This window comes from Mustela erminea, chromosome 9 (genome assembly GCF_009829155.1).
Source record: "Mustela erminea isolate mMusErm1 chromosome 9, mMusErm1.Pri, whole genome shotgun sequence".
NCBI lineage: Eukaryota > Metazoa > Chordata > Mammalia > Carnivora > Mustelidae > Mustela > Mustela erminea.
The window spans coordinates 110,881,157-110,903,048 of NC_045622.1; the positions used below are offsets into that span (position 1 = coordinate 110,881,157).

General features: G+C 56.7%; 1 protein-coding gene across 3 annotated transcripts in view; it reads left to right on the plus strand.

The window, feature by feature from the left end:
* The window catches only part of PPFIA1 (PTPRF interacting protein alpha 1), a 73,476-nt gene that overhangs the window by 23,359 nt on the left and 28,225 nt on the right, over positions 1-21,892 (plus strand). For all 3 annotated transcript variants that reach the window (XM_032360197.1, XM_032360196.1, XM_032360195.1), the window contains exons 3-16: positions 1,234-1,335; positions 1,689-1,853; positions 2,455-2,529; positions 2,892-2,993; positions 3,154-3,375; positions 4,822-4,968; positions 6,445-6,579; positions 8,033-8,116; positions 10,943-11,074; positions 12,404-12,466; positions 13,538-13,617; positions 16,742-16,877; positions 19,072-19,295; positions 21,223-21,454. In XM_032360197.1, the coding sequence (XP_032216088.1) occupies positions 1,234-1,335; positions 1,689-1,853; positions 2,455-2,529; positions 2,892-2,993; positions 3,154-3,375; positions 4,822-4,968; positions 6,445-6,579; positions 8,033-8,116; positions 10,943-11,074; positions 12,404-12,466; positions 13,538-13,617; positions 16,742-16,877; positions 19,072-19,295; positions 21,223-21,454 (1,899 nt within the window). The remainder of the gene's footprint in view (positions 1-1,233; positions 1,336-1,688; positions 1,854-2,454; positions 2,530-2,891; positions 2,994-3,153; positions 3,376-4,821; positions 4,969-6,444; positions 6,580-8,032; positions 8,117-10,942; positions 11,075-12,403; positions 12,467-13,537; positions 13,618-16,741; positions 16,878-19,071; positions 19,296-21,222; positions 21,455-21,892) is intronic.

Sequence of the window (21,892 nt, forward strand, 5' to 3'; positions counted from 1 at the left end):
GAGAGAGGGTGTGAGTGAGTGAGAGAGAGAGCAGGAGCAGGGGGCAGAGGGAGAGGAACAAGCAGGCTCCCTGCTGAGCAAGGAGCCCACATGGGGCTCAGTCCTGGGACCCCAGGGTCGTGACCTGAGCCAAAGGCAGACACTTCACCGACTGAGCCACCCAGGCGCCCCTTTCTTAATTTCTTGACATTTTCTAGGCTACTCAGTTCATCTGTCAGTTTTTTCAAATTGTTGCACATCTCCAGAAGATTTTCCAATGCGTTTATTGGAAAAAATGCAGGTAGAGGTGGAACCGCACAGTTGAAGCCCTGGCGTTGGCGGGTCAGCCCGTTTCGGTTCTGTCGTGGCTCTGTAGGCTTTTGTGCGCCAGCCTTGCGAAGTCGGATCGCCGGAAATGCTGTGCGTTCCGCGGTCAAGTTCCCTCTGAGTTGCAAAGGGTTAATTTACAAATGGACTTCAAGTATGCCACTTGTTAGTTAATTTTCTAGAGTTGCTTAAATCAACCACGCTCTGGACTTTGAATGTCAGATTGTTAAGTGAACCTTTATTCCCTCCTTTGTCCTTTGAGGAGAAGACTCTTAGAAATACGGAGATTCGTGGACAGAAGACGCTACTTATTTCCGAAGAGTTTTGCCTATTGAGAAACTGACCAGAGAGTGTGTGTCCACTTCTTGGAGCCTGCCTGTGCATCGGGCCCCAGGGCGGTGCTCAGTATTGTGGGGAGCGACCCCACAGCAGGGAGGGGAACTGCATCCCCTCAGGGACACTTCCCCCAGAAAGTTCTCTGAGTACAGACGTAAACCTTCCGCGTCCCTTGCCTCACGGGCCTGCCAGCAGTTGTGAGAGGTCCGTTTCACTGGGTTGACTTTGAGCCAGTTGAGGCTAACGGACCAGCTTTGGGGGCTGTCAGCCCCTTCCTGGGGCTGCCCCAAGCCCATGGTCTTCACAGGCTCCAGGAGCTGGCTGAGGCAGGACAGGAGGCTGGAGGCGAGCAGTGGCCTCCGCGGCCTGGCGTTCTCCCCTCAGCCGAGGTTCTGAGCCGCATATCTGCGAGGCGCCAGAAAACCTCCCTGGCCCCTTGGGTGTCAGACCCCGCGCTCGGAAACACACTTGGGACTCGGGCGGGTCACAAGGAGGGAGCTTGTGTGCCTGCGGGACTCTGGGGGTGGTGGGCGGGTGCGGAGGCTAATGACCCCTTGCCCCCCTCCCGTTTTGCTGCCCCGCCCCCCCCAGGAGTTCGCGACACTTACCAAGGAGCTCAACGTCTGCAGGGAGCAGCTCCTGGAGAGAGAGGAAGAGATCGCAGAACTGAAGGCGGAGCGGAACAACACCAGGGTCAGTAGGCGCGCGCCGTCCGCACGCTGGCAGGGGTTGCCTGGGGAGCACGGCTGCTGCCTGTAGACTCAGGGCGCTTCCGCTCGACCTGCTTTGAACACTCTGTCGACATTCCCCGTGGAGTCAACCCTGACGGATGAGCTCAGCACGCTCAGACCATGTTTGGGTCGTGATGAGAACTAATGCGGTTTTAACTCATTCTGGGGGCGGGGGGGGGGCTCCCTCATTTTAGACTGAATTGAAGGGATTCGTGTTTGGCCTGGCTTGCGGTTAAAAGGGGTTTTTGCCCCCAAGGGAAGTGTGAAATCACAAGTGCTCTTTCAACATGCTTTTGCCTTGGCCTGTCCCACCAGCTGCTGCTGGAGCACTTGGAGTGCCTCGTGTCCCGGCACGAGCGGTCGCTGCGCATGACGGTGGTGAAGCGGCAGGCGCAGTCCCCGGCGGGCGTGTCCAGCGAGGTGGAGGTGCTCAAAGCGCTCAAGTCCTTGTTCGAGCACCACAAAGCCCTGGACGAAAAGGTGCCCGAGCCCCCGCGGCTCCCGGTGTGCGCGTGCCCTGCGTCAGGGATACGCTTCGTGTGTGTGTGTGTGACTGCAGTTCACTTTTACCCTCGAGCTCCTGTACACACCTTTTCTGTGAGAGGACAGACTTCTGTATGGTTACAGCGTGGCGGTTGGTATAAATGTCTTAAGACTTACCATATGCTGTATATTGATTTGTCATGGGTAATGTAACTTATTTAGGGGAAGATTTCTCTCAAATGCAAAATTTAAAGCTGTTACAAAGTAAGTTTTTTTTTTCTCCCCAAGATCTTATTTATTAGAACAGATGAGTTGGGCGGGGTAGCGGGAGAGGGAGGAGCAGGCTTCCCGCTGAGCGGAGAGCCAGATGCAGGACTCGATCCCAGGACCCAGGGATTATGACCTGAGCCCAAGGCAGATGCTTCACCGACTGAGCCACCCAGGCGCCCCAGCAAGCCAGTTTTCTTGACATTAACATCAGTGAAAGACATTGAAGCCATTCTGTCATGTTTCCTTACACAAATGGGTCCCAAGGGTGACTTTACGTTAAGAAGCAATTAAACAAAAACACGTACGCACTCAACCCCTCTGTTTCCAGGTGAGGGAGCGGCTACGAGTAGCACTTGAAAGGTGTAGTTTGTTAGAAGAAGAACTAGGGGCCACACATAAAGAGGTAAGCTGGGTCAATCACCAGGGAATTTGATTAGAGGGACTCTAATTTTTATCCCTTGTTTTCATAAGAAGCAGGAAGCCTGCAGTGCTGGCTATCAGGCGTCACTGGTCTTTCTGACCAGCGAGCCAGCCTCTTGGGCCACTGCAGTGACCAGCACTAGGCTCTTAGCGCTGGGTCACACAGTCCCTTATGTCCCCATCGTCCAGTCGAGAGCACTGACCTAGTTGCTGACCCAGTTGTGTTCAGGCTAGACAGCATCACCGTGTGTGCTGCCCAGTCCCATGTTTACAGTTTGTAGTTGCATCTTTCCGAGAGGAATTTCTCTTTATCTCCTCACTCTGTGTTCAATTCTTTGCTTTTAGCTAATGATTCTTAAAGAACAGAATAATCAGAAAAAAACGTTAACCGACGGAGTGCTTGACATGAACCACGAGCAAGAAAATACGCCGAGCACAAACGGAAAGGCAAGTCCTTAGTGTCTGTGTCTTTCCCTGATGTCCTGTGTGTGCTCCCGAGGGCCGTGGGAGCCGACCCTGGCATAGATTGGGCCACTTGACTCTTTCTGGGAAGGTCTCTGTCCCTTAACTCACCAAACAAGGCTATTCAAGGATTTTTCCCCCCCAGAGATCTTCTGATGGTTCTTTAAGCCACGAGGAAGACCTTGCCAAAGTCCTCGAGCTCCAGGAAATCATAGACAAGCAGTCAGAGGAGCAGAGCCAGATGAAGGAGCGCCTGGCCGCGCTCTCCAGTCACGTGGCAGAGCTGGAGGAGGACCTGGACACCGCCAGGAAGGACCTCATCAAGTCTGAGGAGGCCAACACCAAGCTACAGCGCGATGTCCGCGAAGTGAGTGATGGGGCGTCGCCGCGCTGTGGTCCAGCTGAACGCGGGTGCTCGGGGGGACCCTTGTGTGTGCACGTCTCCCCTCGGCAGAGTCGGCCGTCTGGATCTCTTCTCCGTCACGCTCGTGTTTCACTCTGGTGCACGCGTCCGTGTCTGTCGTGCTGCTAGTCCGTGCACTGATGTGGGCCTCACACGGCGGAGGGCGTGCGCTGGCTGCTGTCCGAGCTTTCCGACCTGCCGCGCCCAGAGGGCTCATGTGCTCTCGGACGTCGGTGGTCAGACCCGCTGGGCAGTGGGCCTTGCTCACACTTGGGTCCCCAGGGTCCTCCTGTCAGACCCGGTAGACGGGTACTGGTTTCCGGCAATGGTTTCCGCATGTGCAGTGATTTATGGGAATCGAATCATGTTTACAAAACAGGTAGAGGGCAGGATGCTTTCTCTGGCGCCCCCACCTGTCGCTCCCTCTACGCTGTCCCTGTAGACAGACAGTCATCCCTCCCCCACACCCTGCCGACCCCCACCCCTGGGCTGCAGGAGGACCTGTCACACCCTCGGAGGTGGTCGCTCGGGCTTCCTTTCTGCGCAGTAGCGGAGCCCGCCTCACTTCACCCAAGAGTTTAAAACAAAGGAAGATATTTGTGGGGATCATACAGCCTTAGTTGTATTTTTCTTTGGCAAGGGTAGGAGATTCTGTAGCTGAGTTTAGTATGCAGAGAATTGTGAAATTCTCTTTTTAAGACTCCTCACTTGAAATACTAAGACTTCGCTGACGTAAGTTCCTCAGTAAACAGGGAGGGACCTAAGATGAATCTTTAGGGTGGGGGACAGGAAGGCGGGGCGGAAGGTTCTGGGCCCACTTCCTGCGTCAGACCCTGCCCAGGGTGAACTTCGCTGCGGGATGGGCCTCAGACGGTGGCTTCCAGTCACAGCAGACGTGGCATTTCGCTTCCGTTGATCGATAGCAATGCCCCAGTTCTGTGGTGATTGGCTGCAGTTTCATCCAGACTTTATGCAGGGGAATGATGGCTGCATCCCCTGATGTGTCTGGGAGAGGCCGCCGCCTGCTCCGTGGAAAGCCCGCTGGTGTCGGGGCCGGTAGAGGCCGTGCCTAGTTGCTCGCGCCTTCAGCTCCCGGCATTCTTGCCGTGTGGGGATGTTTGATTCTGCGTTTCTTTTATAGCGTCATGTAGGAAAGAGTGAGCTTGGTACACTTAGTGGCCAGATGTAGTATTAAGACAGCTGAGTCTTCATTGGTCATGTAGGGGCTTGGGATGTTTGAGGCAAGTATATTTTCATTTGTATTGGAGGCATTGGCACCTCTCGATTTTGAGGACACTGGTTTTATATTTGACTTTGAAAATCAAGATTGAGTCTGGTTTTTGTGTGTGGAGTATATTAATGTGCATATGTTAATTATTTGCCTTTTTCCCTTTGAAATACTTGACGTAGGCCCTGGCCCAGAAGGAGGACATGGAGGAAAGGATCACTACTCTTGAGAAACGCTACCTCGCAGCACAGCGCGAAGCCACCTCTGTGCATGACCTCAACGATAAACTTGAAAATGAGATTGCAAATAAGGACTCTATGCATCGGCAGGTACTGGCTTTCGTCGAACTTCATTCGACTTTCGTCTATTACTGATGAAGTTAAAGACCTTTTTCCTGTGACTTTTGTGTTGGAAATCAAGTCTCAGTGTAAAGTTTTTATGATCTTAGGAAATTTTATAATCTTAGGAAATAAACCAAGTTTAAGAACTTGGTTACCTCAACTTGTAACTTTTTACTTCATTCATTCATTGCTCTGCTTTGTTTTCATTGCACATTAATCTGCTGCATGTTAGCATTTCTATCAGAGGAGGAGGGAACGGTGGAGAGTGTGGAGGCCCTTGGCCCCTTTTGTTGGTACTTGGAATGGGGGTGAATGGCAGGTGCAGAAATGGGTCCCTCCCGTGATTGGGAAGCCACGCTGGCTTCTCTGCCCTGCTCAGGTCATCCGGAGTTAGCAGGAGAGCCAAAGCCAGCCTCTTGGCAACAAAGTGAGCTTGTCTGGTATGTTGTAAAGTGTATCGTTAGGTCCAAGATAATAATAAAAAGTAAGATACTAGGAAACCATTCAGAATTACATTGTGCTGTGCTCTTCCAGAGCACGTAAGACAGCAAAAGGTAGGCGACAAAACACTGCGTATAGTGTGCTATGTCTTCCGAGGGCGCGTACAGATAAACACGGACACGCATGCACAGGAGAAAGAAGGAGCCCGCACGCAAGCAGGTGTTGGGCTCTCAGGAACCTCGGCTTATCCATGATTTTTAAATTTTTTTTTTTAATTTTATTTATTTATTTGACAGAGATCACAAGTAGGCAGAGCAGCAGGCAGAGAGAGGGGGAAGCAGGCTCCCTGCTGAGCAGAGAGCCCAGTGCGGGGCTCAATCCCAGGATCCTGAGATCATGACCTGAACCGAAAGCAGAGGCTTTAACCCGCTGAGCCACCCAGGAGCCTCTTAAAATTTCTTTAAAGAAATAGTCTTGTTTGAATTTTCTTCATTAAAAAAAATGTTTCTTAGAACGAGAGTGTTTTTAAGGAATACTCAGTTACGAAAATAACATGACTAGCGTTTCATTAGGTGAGCTCTTAGAAGGCCTGCACTTCTGAGGCCGTGTGAGCTGCGTGTGGCTTACACCCCCACGGTCTGTGAAGGGCGAGGCCTTCACATTTTTTAAGCAGGGTTAGGACCAAACCCTTCTTTCCTTAAGTTGTCAAGAAGAACGAGCCAGCTTCTACAGAACGCGGGTTCTCTTTAATGCCTGGGAGCTTTTTTCTATTTAGAGACTTGGTTGAAGATGTTTAGGAAGAGCAGTGCTTTGGCAAGAGGTGTTTTGCACGTTGAAATCAGGCCCAAGAAAGTTGGTGTATGTTCCTCGCAGGAAGAAAAATTGTACTCGGAAGCAGCTACCAAAACAGTGGGCTTCTGTCAGCTCATTCGGTAGCTCTCACGCTTAGGTCTCGTTTCGTTGCATCAAACGTGGGAGCGGCCGGGAGACGGGCTGCACTGTGACACTTTGCCTCCCGCCTAGACTGAGGACAGGAACCGGCAGCTGCAGGAGCGCCTGGAGCTCGCCGAGCAGAAGCTGCAGCAGACCCTGCGGAAGGCCGAGACGCTCCCCGAGGTGGAGGCCGAGCTGGCGCAGAGGGTGGCCGCGCTCTCCAAGGTGGGCTGCCTGTCCCTCGGGGCCCGGGCCGGGACTTGGAGTTGGATGGTGCTGGGTTCGCGAGCCCTAGTCACCGTTGTCCCTCGTGTCGGCGTGTCCGAGCCCAGGAAGGAGCTCGGGGCCGTGTCCCGCGCGCTTCTGTCTGAGGTCGCGTGCTTTTTCAGCATCAGCAGCCGTCCCGGTTTTCGCTCTCCCTGCGTTGATTTCCCCCCGTTTTGTCCGATGCGTACTGCACTGGTTCCGGAGGGCTCGTTCCGACGCTCACTGCTGCTCGGGGATTCGAGTCCATACCTCAGAGCTCGAGACACGAGCTTTGGCTAAAGCAAGGGTCGGGGCGCCTGGCTGGCTCGGCCGCCAGAGCGTGCGCCTCTCAGTCTCGCCGCTGTCAGGGGAAGCCGCACGTGGGGCGGAGAGATTACTTTAAAAAGAAAGGATCGATCTTTCCCAGAAAAATGGAAATCCTGTTCTCTTTTGAAGGTGATCCAAATAAGTATATAATACCGAACTCTTTAACTCATTCACGGGTTTGAGAGAGAACGGGCCAGCATGTGGGCGACACAGCCCTGCCTCCCAGTCCTCGGCATCCACGGGGTGGTGGGAGGTGGGCGCCAGCAGGCAAGGACGCAGTGTCCAGCTGTGATGTGGTGGCTGCTGAGGTCGGGGGGTCCGCGTGGGAAGAGGAAGCACAAATCCCAGAGAGCAGCCCAGCCTCCCGGGGCGCAGGCACCCAGCAGGCAGAGCGCGGTCGCGTGCCGCCTGCCGAGGGAGCCCGCAGGGAGGCGCCCGCCAGTCCTCACGTCTCACCTGGCTCCGGTTTGTGGGGGCCCCGGGGAGAAGGGGGCAGGACGGTCCCAGGTGCTGTTCTCGAAGGCTGCCCTTGGCTCGGGCAGACGGTATCAGGGGCTTACAGGACCGTGCCTAAGAGCAGGCTCGTGGCTACCAGCTTGTAGCAGCCTCTCCTGTCCTTTCCTCTGTAATCTGCGTGTTAAGTCTCTGTTTCTTTTCTCCCCCTGTCATCGCTTCTGTCCCTGGTCGGCCTTGTAGCCTGACCTCTTGTCTTCGGGAAGCTGTGCCGCTAAGGAAGCTAGACTGTTCGAACTCACTTCCCAGCTTAGGAAGGTAGCGCGCGCGCGCGGCTCCTTGCTGCTTGCCGCTTCCTGCTGTCTGTGCTGAGCGAGCCCGGGAGACAGCCGCCGGCCGGGCCGGGCTGCGGGGAGGCCCCTCTGCGCGGGCAGAGGCCGGCAGTGGCCCGGCTGGGCCTCAGTGGCCTGGTGCTTGGCGTTGCGGCGCGTGCGGCCGCACAGGGTGCGAGCCGGGCGGGAGGAGAGGCCACCCCGCCCGGCGGTATGTGAGCTCCGCACAGAGCATGTCGCGCTTGTGGCTGTCCCGGCTGGCGCGCAGCATGTGGCACGGATGGGGCCGCGCGTGGGGCTGACGGTGTCTTTGCCAACAGGCCGAGGAGAGGCACGGCAACATCGAGGAGAGGCTCCGGCAGATGGAGGCCCAATTGGAGGAGAAGAACCAGGAGCTGCAGCGGGTGCGTGTCTGGGCACACGGGCTGCGCGCCGGGCGCTGCTGGGGGAGGGGGCGCCTTATTTCCTGCTTCTCCCCACCCAGACACTGGTCCCCTTTTTGACTCCGTCAGGTGTAGAGTTTGTGGCCTCCTCTGCCAGCTGTCTGCTGGTGGGTGCACCCCCCACACAGACCATGTCACGTCAGCATTGGTGGCGGGGGACGAGACCGGTGCCCCGGGGCAGTGCTGCTGGGGTGCAGGGACCCCATGTCCCGCCGCTCTCGCTGGCTCATCAGGAGAGCTGCTCCGCGTGCAGGTGGGATCTCAAAGGTGCCCCTCAGCCAAACTGCAGGTGCTGGCTGGGGCTCCTAGAGGATTAATCTGCTGGCCTAGGACATGACATTGAGGTCCCGAAGTCAGGTCACGGGCCTGACCTTGATCCTCAAGTCCTGAAGTCTCGCTCAAGACATAAAGGCACTGGCCAGGATAGCTCTCCTGAGAAGAGGACGACCGTCCTTGCGCTGTGGCAGGGAGGGGGGCGCATCTGCTGAATCCCCAGGGAGTTTTCACTGGAGGAGTTGCTCATGTGTCCGTGTGGAGAAACTCAAGCCAACCAGGCCACGGCCCCAGTCAGCTGGCCCCTAGCCGTAGGCCGGCAGTTCAAGGCCATCAGATTTTGTTTTCACCAGAAGCATATGTGCCTGGCCAGGGGCTGCCAAAGATCACACACAAGCTCATGGGAAGTGAGGATTCTTTTTTTTTTAAGATTTTATTTATTTGACAGAGATCACAAGTTGGCACAGAAGCAGGCAGAGAGAGAGGAGGAAGCAGGCTCCTTGCTGAGCAGAGAGCCCGATGCAGGGCTCGATCCCAGGACCCTGAGATCATGACCTGACCCAAAAGCAGAGGCTTAACCAGCTGAGCCCCCCAGGCGCCCCTGGAAGTGAGAATCCTGTCTGGCCACAGGACTGACGCTTAGGCAGCCCTGGCCCACATATCACACACACACACGTGCACACGGGCAGACGCTCGCCTGGTAGAGGGTTAGACTTTAGCTGTTCGGGGATGGACTCACTGCTTCTCGGGCCTGGGTTGTCGTCGGAAAGGACACGTGTGGAGATGGGGGTTCTTTCATAGCTTAGGCCGTTCAAAGCCAACTTTTCTGCTGTTTTGCTTTAAAAATCCTCAACCACCGCTTCCTTTCTGTGGGGTGGGGTGTGGTGGGTCATTTCGTAGTTGCTGTGTGCGCGGCGGGGTTCTCTGTGCTGTTTCATCCTTGCAAGAAGAGAGGTGCCAGCACCCAGGTTGTAGAGACGAGGCAGCCAGCACAGAGGACTTGACGCTGTTGTCCAGTCTTTGTGGGCCCACTCCTCCTACATGGGTGGCACGCCTGGACAGCCCCTCTCCACCCTGTCCCCTCTGCCCGGGAGAACCCACTGAGCCCTGTCCCCAACTCAGGTGATGCTCTCGGTCACCGTCCCGACTGCTGCCCTGAGCACTTCCTGTTCCCACGCCTTAGGTCTTGTCTTCCTTCAGGATAGGGGCCAGCACAAGCTCTGTAAACCAGGAAATGGGTGATGGTTTGGCAAACACAGACTATCAACTTTGTTACTACGTTCTTAAATTCCTTGAGGTAATTAGTTATAATCTTTGAACATAAATGTTCATCATAGAACATCCAGGCGAAGTACGAACATACAGAAAAACAGCTGCAAGTCTCTGTTGCCGCTGAAGTTTTCTCCAAAGTGGGTTTTTTTAAACTTTTGTAAATTGGTTCAACCTTCCCCCCACCCCAAATCCAGACCCAAGCTTCTGTTTACACACAGGAAAATTCCTTCCCACGTGTGTAGATAAGCTGATCCCCTTAAAAATACGCCAGTTCCTGCATGTAAATCTGCCTCCCGAGTCATCTGTTAGTAACTCGTGACGGGCCTGCAGCCCTGTGAGTGCTTTAACAGAAACAGTGGGACCTTCTAATTAATGATCCTGGGGACTTGTCCCTGCGTTTCTCTGCACTGATATGTCCGTGCTGGTGCCCGAGTGCCCCGAGGGTGGCAGTGGGACAGACCCGCCCAGGGCAGCGCGCGAGTGAGTCTCGCCATTAGTCTGTGGCATTTTGGAAACACTGATCACACCCTTTATTCTTCTTTAAAAATTTTTCAATGTAAATTCAGTTTAGTTAACACTGTAGTGTATTATTAGTGTCAGAGGTGGAGGTCAGTGATTCCTCAGTTGCATGTAACACCCAGTGCCCTCTCCATCTCCTGTCCTCCGTAATGCCTGTCCCCCAGTCACCCCAGCACCCCCCACCCCCCCAGCAACCGTCAGTTTGTTCCCTAGAGTTAGGAGTCTCATGGTTTGTCGCCCTCTCTGATTTCGTCTTGTGTTTCCCTCCCTTCCCCTATGTTTATCTGTTTTGTTTCTTAAATTCCACGTGAGTAACATCAAATGGTATTTGTCTTTCTCTGATTGACTTATTTCCTTTAGCGTAATACCCTCTGTCTAGCTCTGTCCACGCCATTGCAAGGGACGAGATTTCATTCCTTTTGGTGGCTGAGTACCGTTCCATTGTCTACACACACAGCACATCTTCTCTGTTCGTTTGTCTGTCGATGTTGGGAATGCAAACTGGCGCTGCCACTCTGGGAAACAGTAAATTAAACGGAAGTTTAAAACAGAGCTACCCTGCGCCCCAGCCGTTGCACTACTAGGTGTTCATCCAAAGGCTACAAACATAGTGACTCGAAGGGGCACCTGCACCCGGTATTTAGAGCAGCAGTGTCTGCAGTGGCCAAACTATGGGTCCTACCTTTTCTTGGAGTTTGTAATCTTTTGTTTCCTCGGTCTTAGGCGAGACAGAGAGAAAAAATGAATGAGGAGCATAACAAGCGTCTGTCAGACACGGTGGACAAGCTTCTTTCGGAATCCAACGAGAGGCTTCAGCTCCATCTCAAGGAGAGAATGGCTGCTCTGGAGGACAAGGTGGGACATCACGAGCATGGCCGGGGGGCTCCCGCCCTCCACAGGAGAGCGCTTCCGTTCTGCTCCTGGGGACTAGTGCAGAACGGCAGGTGACAGCCGGTAGCGGAGGCAGGAGGTATTCAGAGAATAACTCCTCTGACGTGGAAACAGGACAGACTTGACCCACTCACTGAACTGACTTGCCAGCGTCCTGTCCTCGCCCGCCACGGGTATTAACTCTCCGTCTGGAGCAGGAGTCTGTAAACTGGGTCTGTAAAGGGCCAGAATTGTAGGGATCGGAGGCTTTTACTAATTGCGAATACTTGTGTAGACTTGTGTAAAATAACCTCCTGCTGTCAGTAATTAGCACAAAAGCAGCCACGGACTGTAGGGGACAAGTGGGTGTGCCGTGTGCCAGGGACCCTTGATTTCTAGCACCGGGCAGTGGCGAGATGTGGCCTCATCTGCCAGCCCTGCACGAAACTTTGTGTTCTGCCCTCAGCCGTGATGCTCTTGCTCAGGGACGAATTTCTGTCCCGCTTGGGAAGATGACACTGTAGGAGCCCATGTTCCGTAAGGGCTTTAATCCGCCAAAGACAGACATTCTCCTTTTTCATCTCCTGCCTTCTCTCTTTTCATCTGGTTTGGAAAAAGTCTGAGCCTGGGCTCTTACTGTCATCATGGAAATGCTCGAGCTGTAACTGGATGCAGGCGCGTCCTAGAACCTATGTCAGAGAAACTCTGGTGGCGACACTTGGATTCCGGCTTGATAAAGCCTGTTCTGGCTACAGCCGCCTCCCTCAGGTTGGGCCCAGAATCTTTCCTAAGGTTGGCACTTGGATCACGCTCATCTCGGAGACACCAGTGATCACGGCTGATTACATGACACATTTGTTCTACGTAGAACCCATAATGAAACTCATTATTACTGTGTAGGGCAGTTACCGCACCTATGGGCCAACCCTCGTGTAGGAATATTTTTATCTGAGATTTGAATTATACATTTGACACTTAACGTCAGGATTCCCAAGTGACTGGTGAATTACAAAGCCTAGAAGCTAGTACAAACTGCTTTAACTGATTAAAATAAACTTACTCCACGAGCTTGTCATTCTTACGTTTAGAGAATTGATCAGTGTAGAGATTTTATGCGAACATATCGTTACATGCTGTTATATGACGTCATTGTCCGCATTTGCTCTGTGGGCATGTGGCCTGCTGATAGGCGTGGTCCTGTGGCCCGTTCCTTTTCTGTGGTACCGTATTATTTTACACAAAAGTGTGTCCGTACTGTATCGCATGGGACATTTTCAAGAACCAGCACCAAAGCTCCATCTGCATCTTTTTCAGAATTCTCTGTTGCGAGAAGTTGAAACTGCGAAGAAGCAGTTAGAAGAGGCACAACACGATAAGGTACTTTCTGACTTCTTCAGGGGGTCCACCGAGCTAGGAGCAGAGCCCATCTGGGGGCTGCTACTGGGGCCGCTGCCCTGAGCTCTACAGCTCAGTGAAGGTTTCCAGTCCTTTCTGGTCCATTTAGAAGTGGAAATGTTCCCGTAAACCTCTCATGTGGTGTGGTGCTGGCCAACGGGAGGTCAACGGGAGGCACCGGGGTCACCTAACGTGTGCTCGCAGCCGCGTTTACAGCCATAAGGAGAAGCAATGCGGGCGGTGCGGCCGATGCGGGGGGACAGCGCGGCTAGTGAGCTCTTGGGTGCCCTGAGACTTCTGTCAGCTTCCCGCGCTGTTCTGCATGGACAGAAGCGAGGCTGGGCTCCGGACGCCCCAAGCAAGACAAGAACAGGAGACTGCGCAGTAGAGCGCGGGCCCGGCTCTCCCCACCACCCAGAAAGTTCCGCTTCTTGCTGCAAAGTTAGTCATCGCTCATGGTCTGGTGTTTCTCCTCTAAAGGCTGGCTGTGACTGAGAGCTCACAGCTCTGTCTGCCAGGGTTGATGAAGGTAATTTGGTGACCCGAGTGTTCCTGTTGACCTAAGGACTCTTGGAGAACACTTGCTTAAAATTAAACGTTGGGTGTTCATGACCTCTACAGACAACCCTGCTGTGGTGGTGAGCCCGTGTGACCACGCGTGAGACAAGTCACTTTTCTGTACTTTTTAATTGGCGCATCATTAACCTGCAGGGTTCGGACAGTTGCGGGTATACAGCACACAGACTCTCGAGTCTGTACGTCACTCGGTGCGCACCACCGCTGTGGTCACGTCCCATCCCCACGAGTGTCTGTGGGATCACTGGCCGTGTGTCCTGGGCCGCACTTTCCACCCCCTTGACGTACGGATCGCGAACTGGAAGCTCCTGCGTGTCCCCTCCTCACCCCGTTCATCGATGCCACACCTGCCCAGCTGCCTCCCCTCTGGCGACCAGCAGCGTGGGCTCCGGGTTAAGAGTCTGTTGTCACAGAGTCTCTTGTCATTTTGAGTCCCACAAGAGGTGGCCGCAGTCGATGCCCTCTGCTCTCTTGTAGGATCAGCTTGTCCTAAACGTGGAGGCGCTGAGAGCGGAGTTAGACCAGACGCGGCTGAGAGGCGCGTCCCTTCATCACGGGTACGACACGGACCAGGTCACGGGGATGTTCTGGGTGAGGCGAGGGTCGCTTCCCCTCACTGCGTGTCCGACCTGAACCAGACCGCAAATACGGGCTGGAGGAGCCACGGGCCTCACGTGAACCAGTTCACACATCCCTGTTTTAGGACCTGATGTGCATCCACAAGAGTGTTCCTGGGTCATGCGGAGCTGGAAGCTCACTTAGTGGCAGACGGGAGCAGAGGGTTGGGTTTGGGCACCCGAGGGACTGGGAGTCCTGTCCTTGGCCAAGCTCCCAGCTCTGGAGGGGGTTCGGAAAGTAGGGAATGATCAGTCTGTGCGTGGGCGGGTGAATTTGCGGGCCCCCAGAGTGTAGCACTGACGGTGTGGGTCCCGGAGGACGGAGCCAGTGTGTCAGAGGAGGGCCCTGTGCCCCTGGGAGCAGTGAGCTCCCCGCAAGGCCGGTGGGGTTGCTGGGGAGCGGCCGCACAGCCAGAATTGTGAGGGGTGCCTTGAGTTCCTGGGCTTGGCTTAGTGCTTGTAGCTTTTCACGTTCTTTAAGGGATTGAAGGAGAATGATGTGTGGTTGCCTTAAGTCTCCTGGGACAGCTTGGAGTCAGCAGCTGTGGGAGGGGGTCAGCTGGCCCCGGAGCCTAGCAGGTTGCCCTGTATCCTGCAGGCTGTCAGTCCCACGAAGGTGTTGGGGGTTTGTTTGCCCCATTGTGGCAAAAAGTCATCACGTGAAAGTCGCACTGGACCGAGAGCTGCCGGGTGGCTGAGTGAGCCTCCTCAGTCTGCGGGAAGCGGGCGCACATAGGCCGCTCCGGCGTTTCCGCGATCACAGGCGTGGGCTCTCGGGAAGGTCGGGGGTATCTTGTGGCTATCCCCTTGGGGCCTGCATGTAGGAAGGGGGGGGACGATTCAGGGAAGGTGGAGTCCCAGAGAGGCAGAGCCAGAAGCTGTCCCTGTGTGGGGAAGCCCCAGAGGGAGAGCTTCAAGGAGGAGCCAGGAGTGTGCGCAGATGGGGCAGAGCGTCGGAGGATCGGGACGCCGAGCAGGCTCTTGGTTTGCTGACGGAGAGCCTCGCCAGTGGGAGGCCAGGGTCGCGAGTGGCGCTGCTCCCGGCTTGAAGGTGTGTGTGTGAGGAGGCGGACACGGCACCCGCCGCGCTGGCGGAAGTTGGAGTATGAAGGGAAGGGGCCGTGTGGAAACCTGAGGGGTGGCACCGTGGGACGGTGTGCCGACAGGAGTCCGTGTGTGTCTGCCTGTTCTGGGTGTGCGAGCAAACGTGAAGGATGGAGGGGTGGGGAGGAGCGGCCAGGGTCCCAGGCGGCTGTGTGGTCCGGGGATGGGTGCGGAGGAGGGTGTGTTTCGAGCGGTCTCGTGGAGAACCCCCCCCCCCCACGGTGGCCGACGAGAGGCTGGTAGGCGCTGTGGGACAGACGTGTCATGGAAAGCACAGGCGGGACGTGGAGGGTGGGGTTGGAAAGATGGCTGGGGGCCAGCAGGTGCGGCCCCCCGTCTTGTCCACGTGACCTTCTCCAGCGGAAGGAGACGTCTAGGTTGCAGAGCAGGAGAGAGGTGACAGACAGGCTCCCACACACGGTTGGGGCCGATGAGACACAGTTTAGGGATACAACCTGATGCAGGGTGGCGGGCTCGGGAGGAAGTGAGCCCCAGAAGGGGATCGGAATTAGGTGACACTCGTGACCCCTGGACGGTCCGTGTGCCATCCCACATCACATGCAGGGTTTCGTGTTTGTAGCTCCCACCGATCTCGCGACGTGCCGTGGCCCCAGAGCGGCCGTCCTCGGACTGCCGGGTGTAAGCGGGCGGCTTCGGGAAGCAGGGACTAGAGGAAGAGAAGGGAGGTTGTGGCCAGCAGGACCCTTGGGCCACACTGAACGAAGGCATTCCGTTAAAGGGAGGGAGGTGCGTGGGCGGCTCAGTGGGTTAAGCCGCTGCCTTCGGCTCAGGTCATGATCTCAGGGTCCTGGGATCGTGTCCCACATCGGGCTCTCTGCTCAGCAGGGAGCCTGCTTCCTTCTCTCTCTCTCTCTGTCTGCCTCTCCGTCTACTTGTGATCTCTCTGTGTCAAATAAATAAATAAAATCTTTTTAAAAAATAAATAAATAAATAAAAATAAAAACCAGAGGCAGGGGCGTGGAGCACAAGTGGAGGGGGCGGCCTGTCCGAGCGGCCCCATCTGCAGACGGTGGGGAGGTGCCAGCGGCCCCCTCCTGAGTTGACCCTAATCAAATGAGTGGGTTCTGTCTCCCAGGATCTTAAGGATTTCTGAAAACGCAGGCAGCCACTCCTCTCCTAGAGAACAAGGAGCCACTGGACTCCGTGCCAGAATCAGGGCACAGGGGTGAACCCGTGGCCGAGGCCAAGTGTGCGGGCTCTGGGCCGCCACACTCCTTCATCTCTGCTCGCCAGTTTCTCTCCGGAGCCTTTGCCGAGGGGAGCCGCTGACGGCCCGCTGCAGCTCTGCTCTCTGGTGCCCCGGGCTCCATCGGCCTTTCCTCGGGACTGCTCATCCCAGGGCGCCCGCTGTCTGTCGGCCTGACTGCACACACGCCTGTGCTTCTGACCGGAAACACTGGGTGTGCCGCCACACCCTGTGCACATAAGCCGCGAGGCGGGGCTCGGAACGCTTCTGCCCCCGGTGCCCTAAGACGGCTGCTAGTAGCAGCTGGGGGAGTCCCTGTGGTCGCTAGGCCTCACACCGTGGGCCTTGGCAGTGGGACGATGGCAGTTGAAGGCCAGCGTGACGGGTTGGTGCGCTTGCTCATCATTCGGGGGGACGGGGGCGCGGAAATGCAGGACAGCGGGCCTGGCGGTGGGTTCTGAGCTGGAGAGCGCACCTGTCCTCCGGCTCTCAGACCGCCGGGCCGTGGCGCGCTCACCTGCCAGTGCGGGGCGTCTGCCCTGCTTTCCTGGGCGTCCAGGTGTCGCGCCTGCTGGGGCACCCTCTGCGGGGCATGGGCAGCGGGCTGTTGGGGAGACGGGGAACAGATACCCTCCTTGGAGAGGCCTTTTTTGGTGAAATCATTTTCCGACTGACAGGTTCTGGCTTGGCTGACGGAGCTCACAGTTTACTTTTCCTCCAGTGACGACCTTTTCTTCTTCTCCCTTGTCTCAGCCGACCGCACTTGGGCAGTGTCCCTGATTTCCGGTTCCCTGTGGCAGATGGCCCCACGGACTCCTACAGCAGCGGTGCAGTGTTGCGGCGCCCCCAGAAGGGCCGTCTGGCTGCTCTGCGAGATGAGCCTTCCAAGGCAAGGACCTCCGTCCCCCGCGGGCTCCCAGCGCCCCCGCACCTCCCCGAGTGTCACCTGCTGTGTCCTCTGACTGACACGCCCTTCCAGAGCGACAGTGCTGACAGGTCACAGTCTCTGGTCCCCCACCCCCAGTCCCTGTTCTTCTTTTGCCGGCTCAGAGTCTACTCTTAGGGCTTCTTTTCTTTTTAAAGAGTGGGAAAGCGGGTGAAGTGTGACTTATGGTGAAGCACAGCACAGCGCCAGTTAGTACAGGCCTGAACTGTTAAGGGTAAACACATACGTTCATCCTTAAGCACAAAGAATTCACATTCGGAAGCTTACAGACATCCGTGGTTGGCAGCATGTGTCTTTGTAGACGGGTCTGTATTCTGAGTGCGCGTCCTCCCTGAGCGGGTTTGCACCTGGTGTCCCTGGAGCCCTGGCGCTGCAGCAGTGTGGAAGGACGGACAGACGGACGAGAGGTAGAATCCTCTGTGCGCACGGTGTGGCGAGGGGCGGCCAGTGGAGTCAGATGCGGCACGTGTGTCCATCATCTGCCGCTGTTTAACACACTGCTGTGGTGCCTAGTGGCTTGAAATGAACATTCAGTAGTTCACAATGTCCTTGAAATTTGGAGGGTTGAGCGGGGTGCTTCTGGCTTCAGGTCTCCAGAGGTTGGGCCACTGGAACACCCACCTGGGGTTGGTGCCCTTGCCTGGCTGTGGTGGGGGCCTCAGTTCCTCGCAACGTGACCTCTTGACAGGAAGTCTGTCTCCTGAGGTGGGGAGAACCACACAGTCGTGGAGGCTAGCGTGGGGCCTCAGCCTGGCTCATGGGTCAGCGAGCCCGGCGGACACCCACGGGGACAGGTCTGCTGAGCAGTTGGATATGCCAGTCTGGGCCTGAGGAGGCCTTAACTGGGGAGAAGGATTGAGACCAGGACCCGCTTGTGGCATCTAGAGGCACAGGCAAGGTAAAGTCACCAAGTGGGCACCTGTGGATAGACCCGAGGTCCAAGAATAGAGCTCCGGGCACTCCCAGTGCACAAGCTGGGGAGACGGAGACAGAACAGGCGGAGACAGAGCAATGACATCGAGGTGGGGGAAACCCCCAAGTGCTCAGGGGTGGGGACAGGTCAAGGGCAGCTGACGAGCCGAGACCAGTTCTGGGGGAGCCTGCTTGCGACGGGCTCCACTGCGAGCCGAGGATGTGTAGACGGAGCAGGGCCCGCCTCCCGGGGAGCCTGTACTCTGGCTGGGAGCGAAGTCACAGTGGCAGCTGGAAGGACCCCTGGGGTAAAAATTCTGTGGTTTCCGTCCCGTTAGTTTGGAGGGATAAGGGAGAACTCATTTTTAGCCTGATGTGAATAAACGGTAGAAAGTTGATTATCCAGAGAGAGGGCAGAATGATGTCCTTGAGTACACTGAGGGCCAGGCCTCGTGCCTACAGGTGGGGCTGTCCCCGGGGGTGGGGGGCGCGGCACCCCGTGAGACTGAAGAGGGGGAACGAGTGTTGGTATGGAGGGAAGAGGGCAGGAAGAGCCTGTGCTGGCTCCCGCGCTCGGGACTGTGCGCGCTCGGTCGCGGGTGTGGTGCCTGCAAGCGCCTGCTCCCGCCTCTGTTGGCGCCCGTGCTCGGGACTGTGCGCGCTCGGGACTGCGCGCGCTCGGTCCCGGGTGCGGTGCCTGCAAGCGCCTGCTCCCGCGGACAGCACGGTGGGGCCCCTGCTGCCCGGGGCAGGTGCCGCGTCCTCTCACCCCTCCGCCTCAGGAAGTGGGTGGGAAACTCCAGCCGTTCCCAGTCCCTGCAGGGGGACACAGGTGAGACGCCAGGACCTCTCAGGCGCACCCAAGCTCCATGGATCTCCTGGGTTTTTACTTCCTGTGAGCGTGGCTGACGGGCCACGAGATGCTGTTCTAATTTCCAGATTTTGTATCTGAGCCGGTTGTCCCACCACGTAAACGATATCACAGAAACGTGTCCACCTCGGGTACGCGTGGGGGCCCTCCCGGCGGTAGGCTGCCCCTTCGCCCGGTGCCTGAAATTCTGCTTCTTGCCCTGCAGATGTCAGCAGCTTGGAAGCATGGCCTGTTCCATGTTCCTCTGGGGCTCCTGTTTGGAAACTTGTGGAGTTTCTGATGAGTTCTCTGAAGTTCCTATAACTGCTTCTGTTACTTTCCGTCTTCGGTGAGATTCCGTTTTCCTCTTCTTAGGTACAAACTCTGAATGAGCAGGACTGGGAGCGCGCCCAGCAAGCCAGCGTGCTGGCAAACGTGGCCCAGGCATTCGAGAGTGATGTTGATGTGTCTGATGGCGAAGACGACAGGGACACTCTCTTCAGTTCGGCTGCTCTGCTGTCGCCTGGTGGGCAGGCCGATGCCCAGACGCTGGCCATGATGCTTCAGGAGCAGCTGGACGCCATCAACAAAGAGATCAGGTACCCGGCCCCTGGAGACGGGAGTGTCTCTGAGGAGAGCTGTCACACTCGGAAGGTCGGGGACACATCCCGTGAGGGCTTCCTACATGTCCCACGATGAGGGAACTACTCCATTCTACCCTAGGAGTTGAGTTCTGAGACTGCCCTTCACTGTGACATCCGTTAGCCAGGGCGTTCTCTCCAGGGTCGCGGTCTCAGCATGTCCGTGTGACATCTGGGGGAGGAGCAGAAGGTGTTCGGTCCCTTCCCCCAGAAGCCGACAGCACAGCCAGAGAACCGCAGGGGTGCCCGGTGTGTGCCACAATGCTGCTCCGTGTCACACGGGGCCCCAGACTCGGCCAGGGTGCCCTCCCTGTCCCGTAGCTCAGAGGGAAGATGTGTGCGGGGGGTGGGGCGCCGTCACGAGCGGGAGAAGGGGGCTGGCCTGGTGCCCTCATGGAGAAGCAGCTGGGGTCCTTCACGGGGCAGGAGACCGGGCTGCTTCGGAACATCCGAGCTCAGTGCACGGGCGAGGGGAGAGTGAGACGTGCAGCCGCAGGTGAGGGGGGAGCCGCTTCTCTACCTGCTGCGAGTCCCCTAACTCTGCAGCCCGTGTGGACGGGGTGCAGGGTGGTGTCCGCCCGCCACTCTCACGTCCCCCGCCCAGAGATGGCCAGCTTGTGTCACTCAGCCGCCTGAACAGAGCAGAAAAGCCCAGGTTTGCAGGCCAGCAGGTTCCCATTCGAGCTTGCAGTTTGCTGCATTAAACAAATGGAACGGGTCAGCAGTGGTGCTTCGTAGAACGTGAGAGGCCGGAGGATATAGTTCTTCCAGTCTTCCGCTATTTCAAGGGTCTTTTCCTTAGAAATGCTCTTAGCCGTTATCGTAGTGTCTTGACAGAGCCCTGGGCCCACGGGAAAGGGACCCAAGCCTGGCCTCTGCGGTGATGGAGGCTGGGGCGTGGGAGGCTGCCACTGTGCCCAGGGGCCCTGACAGCTCCTGTGTGTGTGTGTCCTGCAGCAGCTCCGGGTCACATTCCTGCCCGCGGACAGCGGAGCTGGACAGAAATGTTAGTGGGAGAAACAGGGAAGAGCGGCCGGCTCCGAAGCGGGAAGGACGGGTGCCGGCTGCGTGCCGACTGGCTCAGCGCCAAAGCCTTTCCCCGTCCGCCTGGAAGGGAGAAGTGGGGGGAGCCCGGGCCCAGGTGCAAGGGGTCTTACCGATGCCAGTGGTCGGGTCTGTCCACCGACTTGTTACCCGTAATAAAATGTTTTCAGGGTACATAAGTGGAGCTGTCATCGGAAAGGTTCCTGTGGGGACACTGCGTGTTAGCGTTAGATAATAACTCACGCAGTCACGTACGGACACTGCCGTTCACCGACGAGTCGTACGTGAGGGGCGAGGAGCGCTCACCCTGAGTTCCACATCAGCAGAGCAGAGTTGACGGGAATCCAGAAACTCAGAGGAGGCTGGTCCAAAACTCCATCAAATAAGACTTTTGTTTGAATTCAGCCTTTAAAAAAAAAATCCAGCTCCAGCTTTCCATCCAACGCAGACCCCTGAGTGGGGACTCCCGATTGCCTCGTGAGTTCTTCCCTCAGCTGCGTCAGTTCCCGACTTCCATTTGAGGACTCTGAGCTGTAAACACATGGCTGTGCTCTAAGAATAAGGTTCACGTAGCCCTCGTGCGGGAGGAGAGTGCCAGCGGGCCCCATTGGGGTGTCCGCGTGCGCGAGTAGAATGAGACCCGCGTGGCGGGAAGCAGCCCTGTGGGACTCCGTGGAAGGTTGACTTGGTCGTGCCCTGAAATGGCGCGTACTAAGACGTTACTGTTAGAGCAGCTGTTCTGGAATCTTCTGACGGGTACACGCTCGACGCGGGCCTAGATCTGTGGGGCCGACGCGCTCGCTGGCGAGGGGCTGACCACAGGCTTCTGCTTTCGTTCCAGGCTGATCCAGGAAGAGAAGGAGAGCACCGAGCAGCGGGCGGAAGAGATTGCGAGCCAGGTGGGCAGCAGCACTTCAGACAGCCCGGGCCGGTTCCGGTCTGGGGGTGCCGCAACCCCACACCCCACATCCACGCTCACAGGCCCGTCCCCTCCGCACAGCGGGCGCTCCACTCCGCGAAGGGGCCCACACAGCCCCGCCAGGGAGGTGGACAGACTGGGGGTCATGACGCTGGTGAGTTTTGCCGACCCTTCTGCCGGCTGCGCCCCCCCCCGCCCCAGCCCCCGAGTTCAGCCTCAGACTCGGCAGAGGTGCCTTGGTTGGGCGTCTTGTCCCAGAGGGAAATCAGGTTCACTTGTTACGTTCAGAGGCTCGAGACATTTTAGACTGGCCAGTATGTAATCACTCAGCACAGGGACCCGTTAATTGTGGCATTTCGATGACCGGCCTAGCGTGTCGTCGTGAGCCCATCAGGGCTTTTACTGGCGCAACTTTGGACAACGTAGGCCTGTGCCGGGCGCAGCAGCTCCAAGGGGAAAATTATTATTTTCTAGGAATAGACAGTTTTACCGAAGTAATATGAATAGTCTCCATAGCATGTAACACACTTACAGAGAGGTCACTGCTGTCCTTTGCATTAGAGGTGCCGAAGTGGAGAGTATAGGACATTCA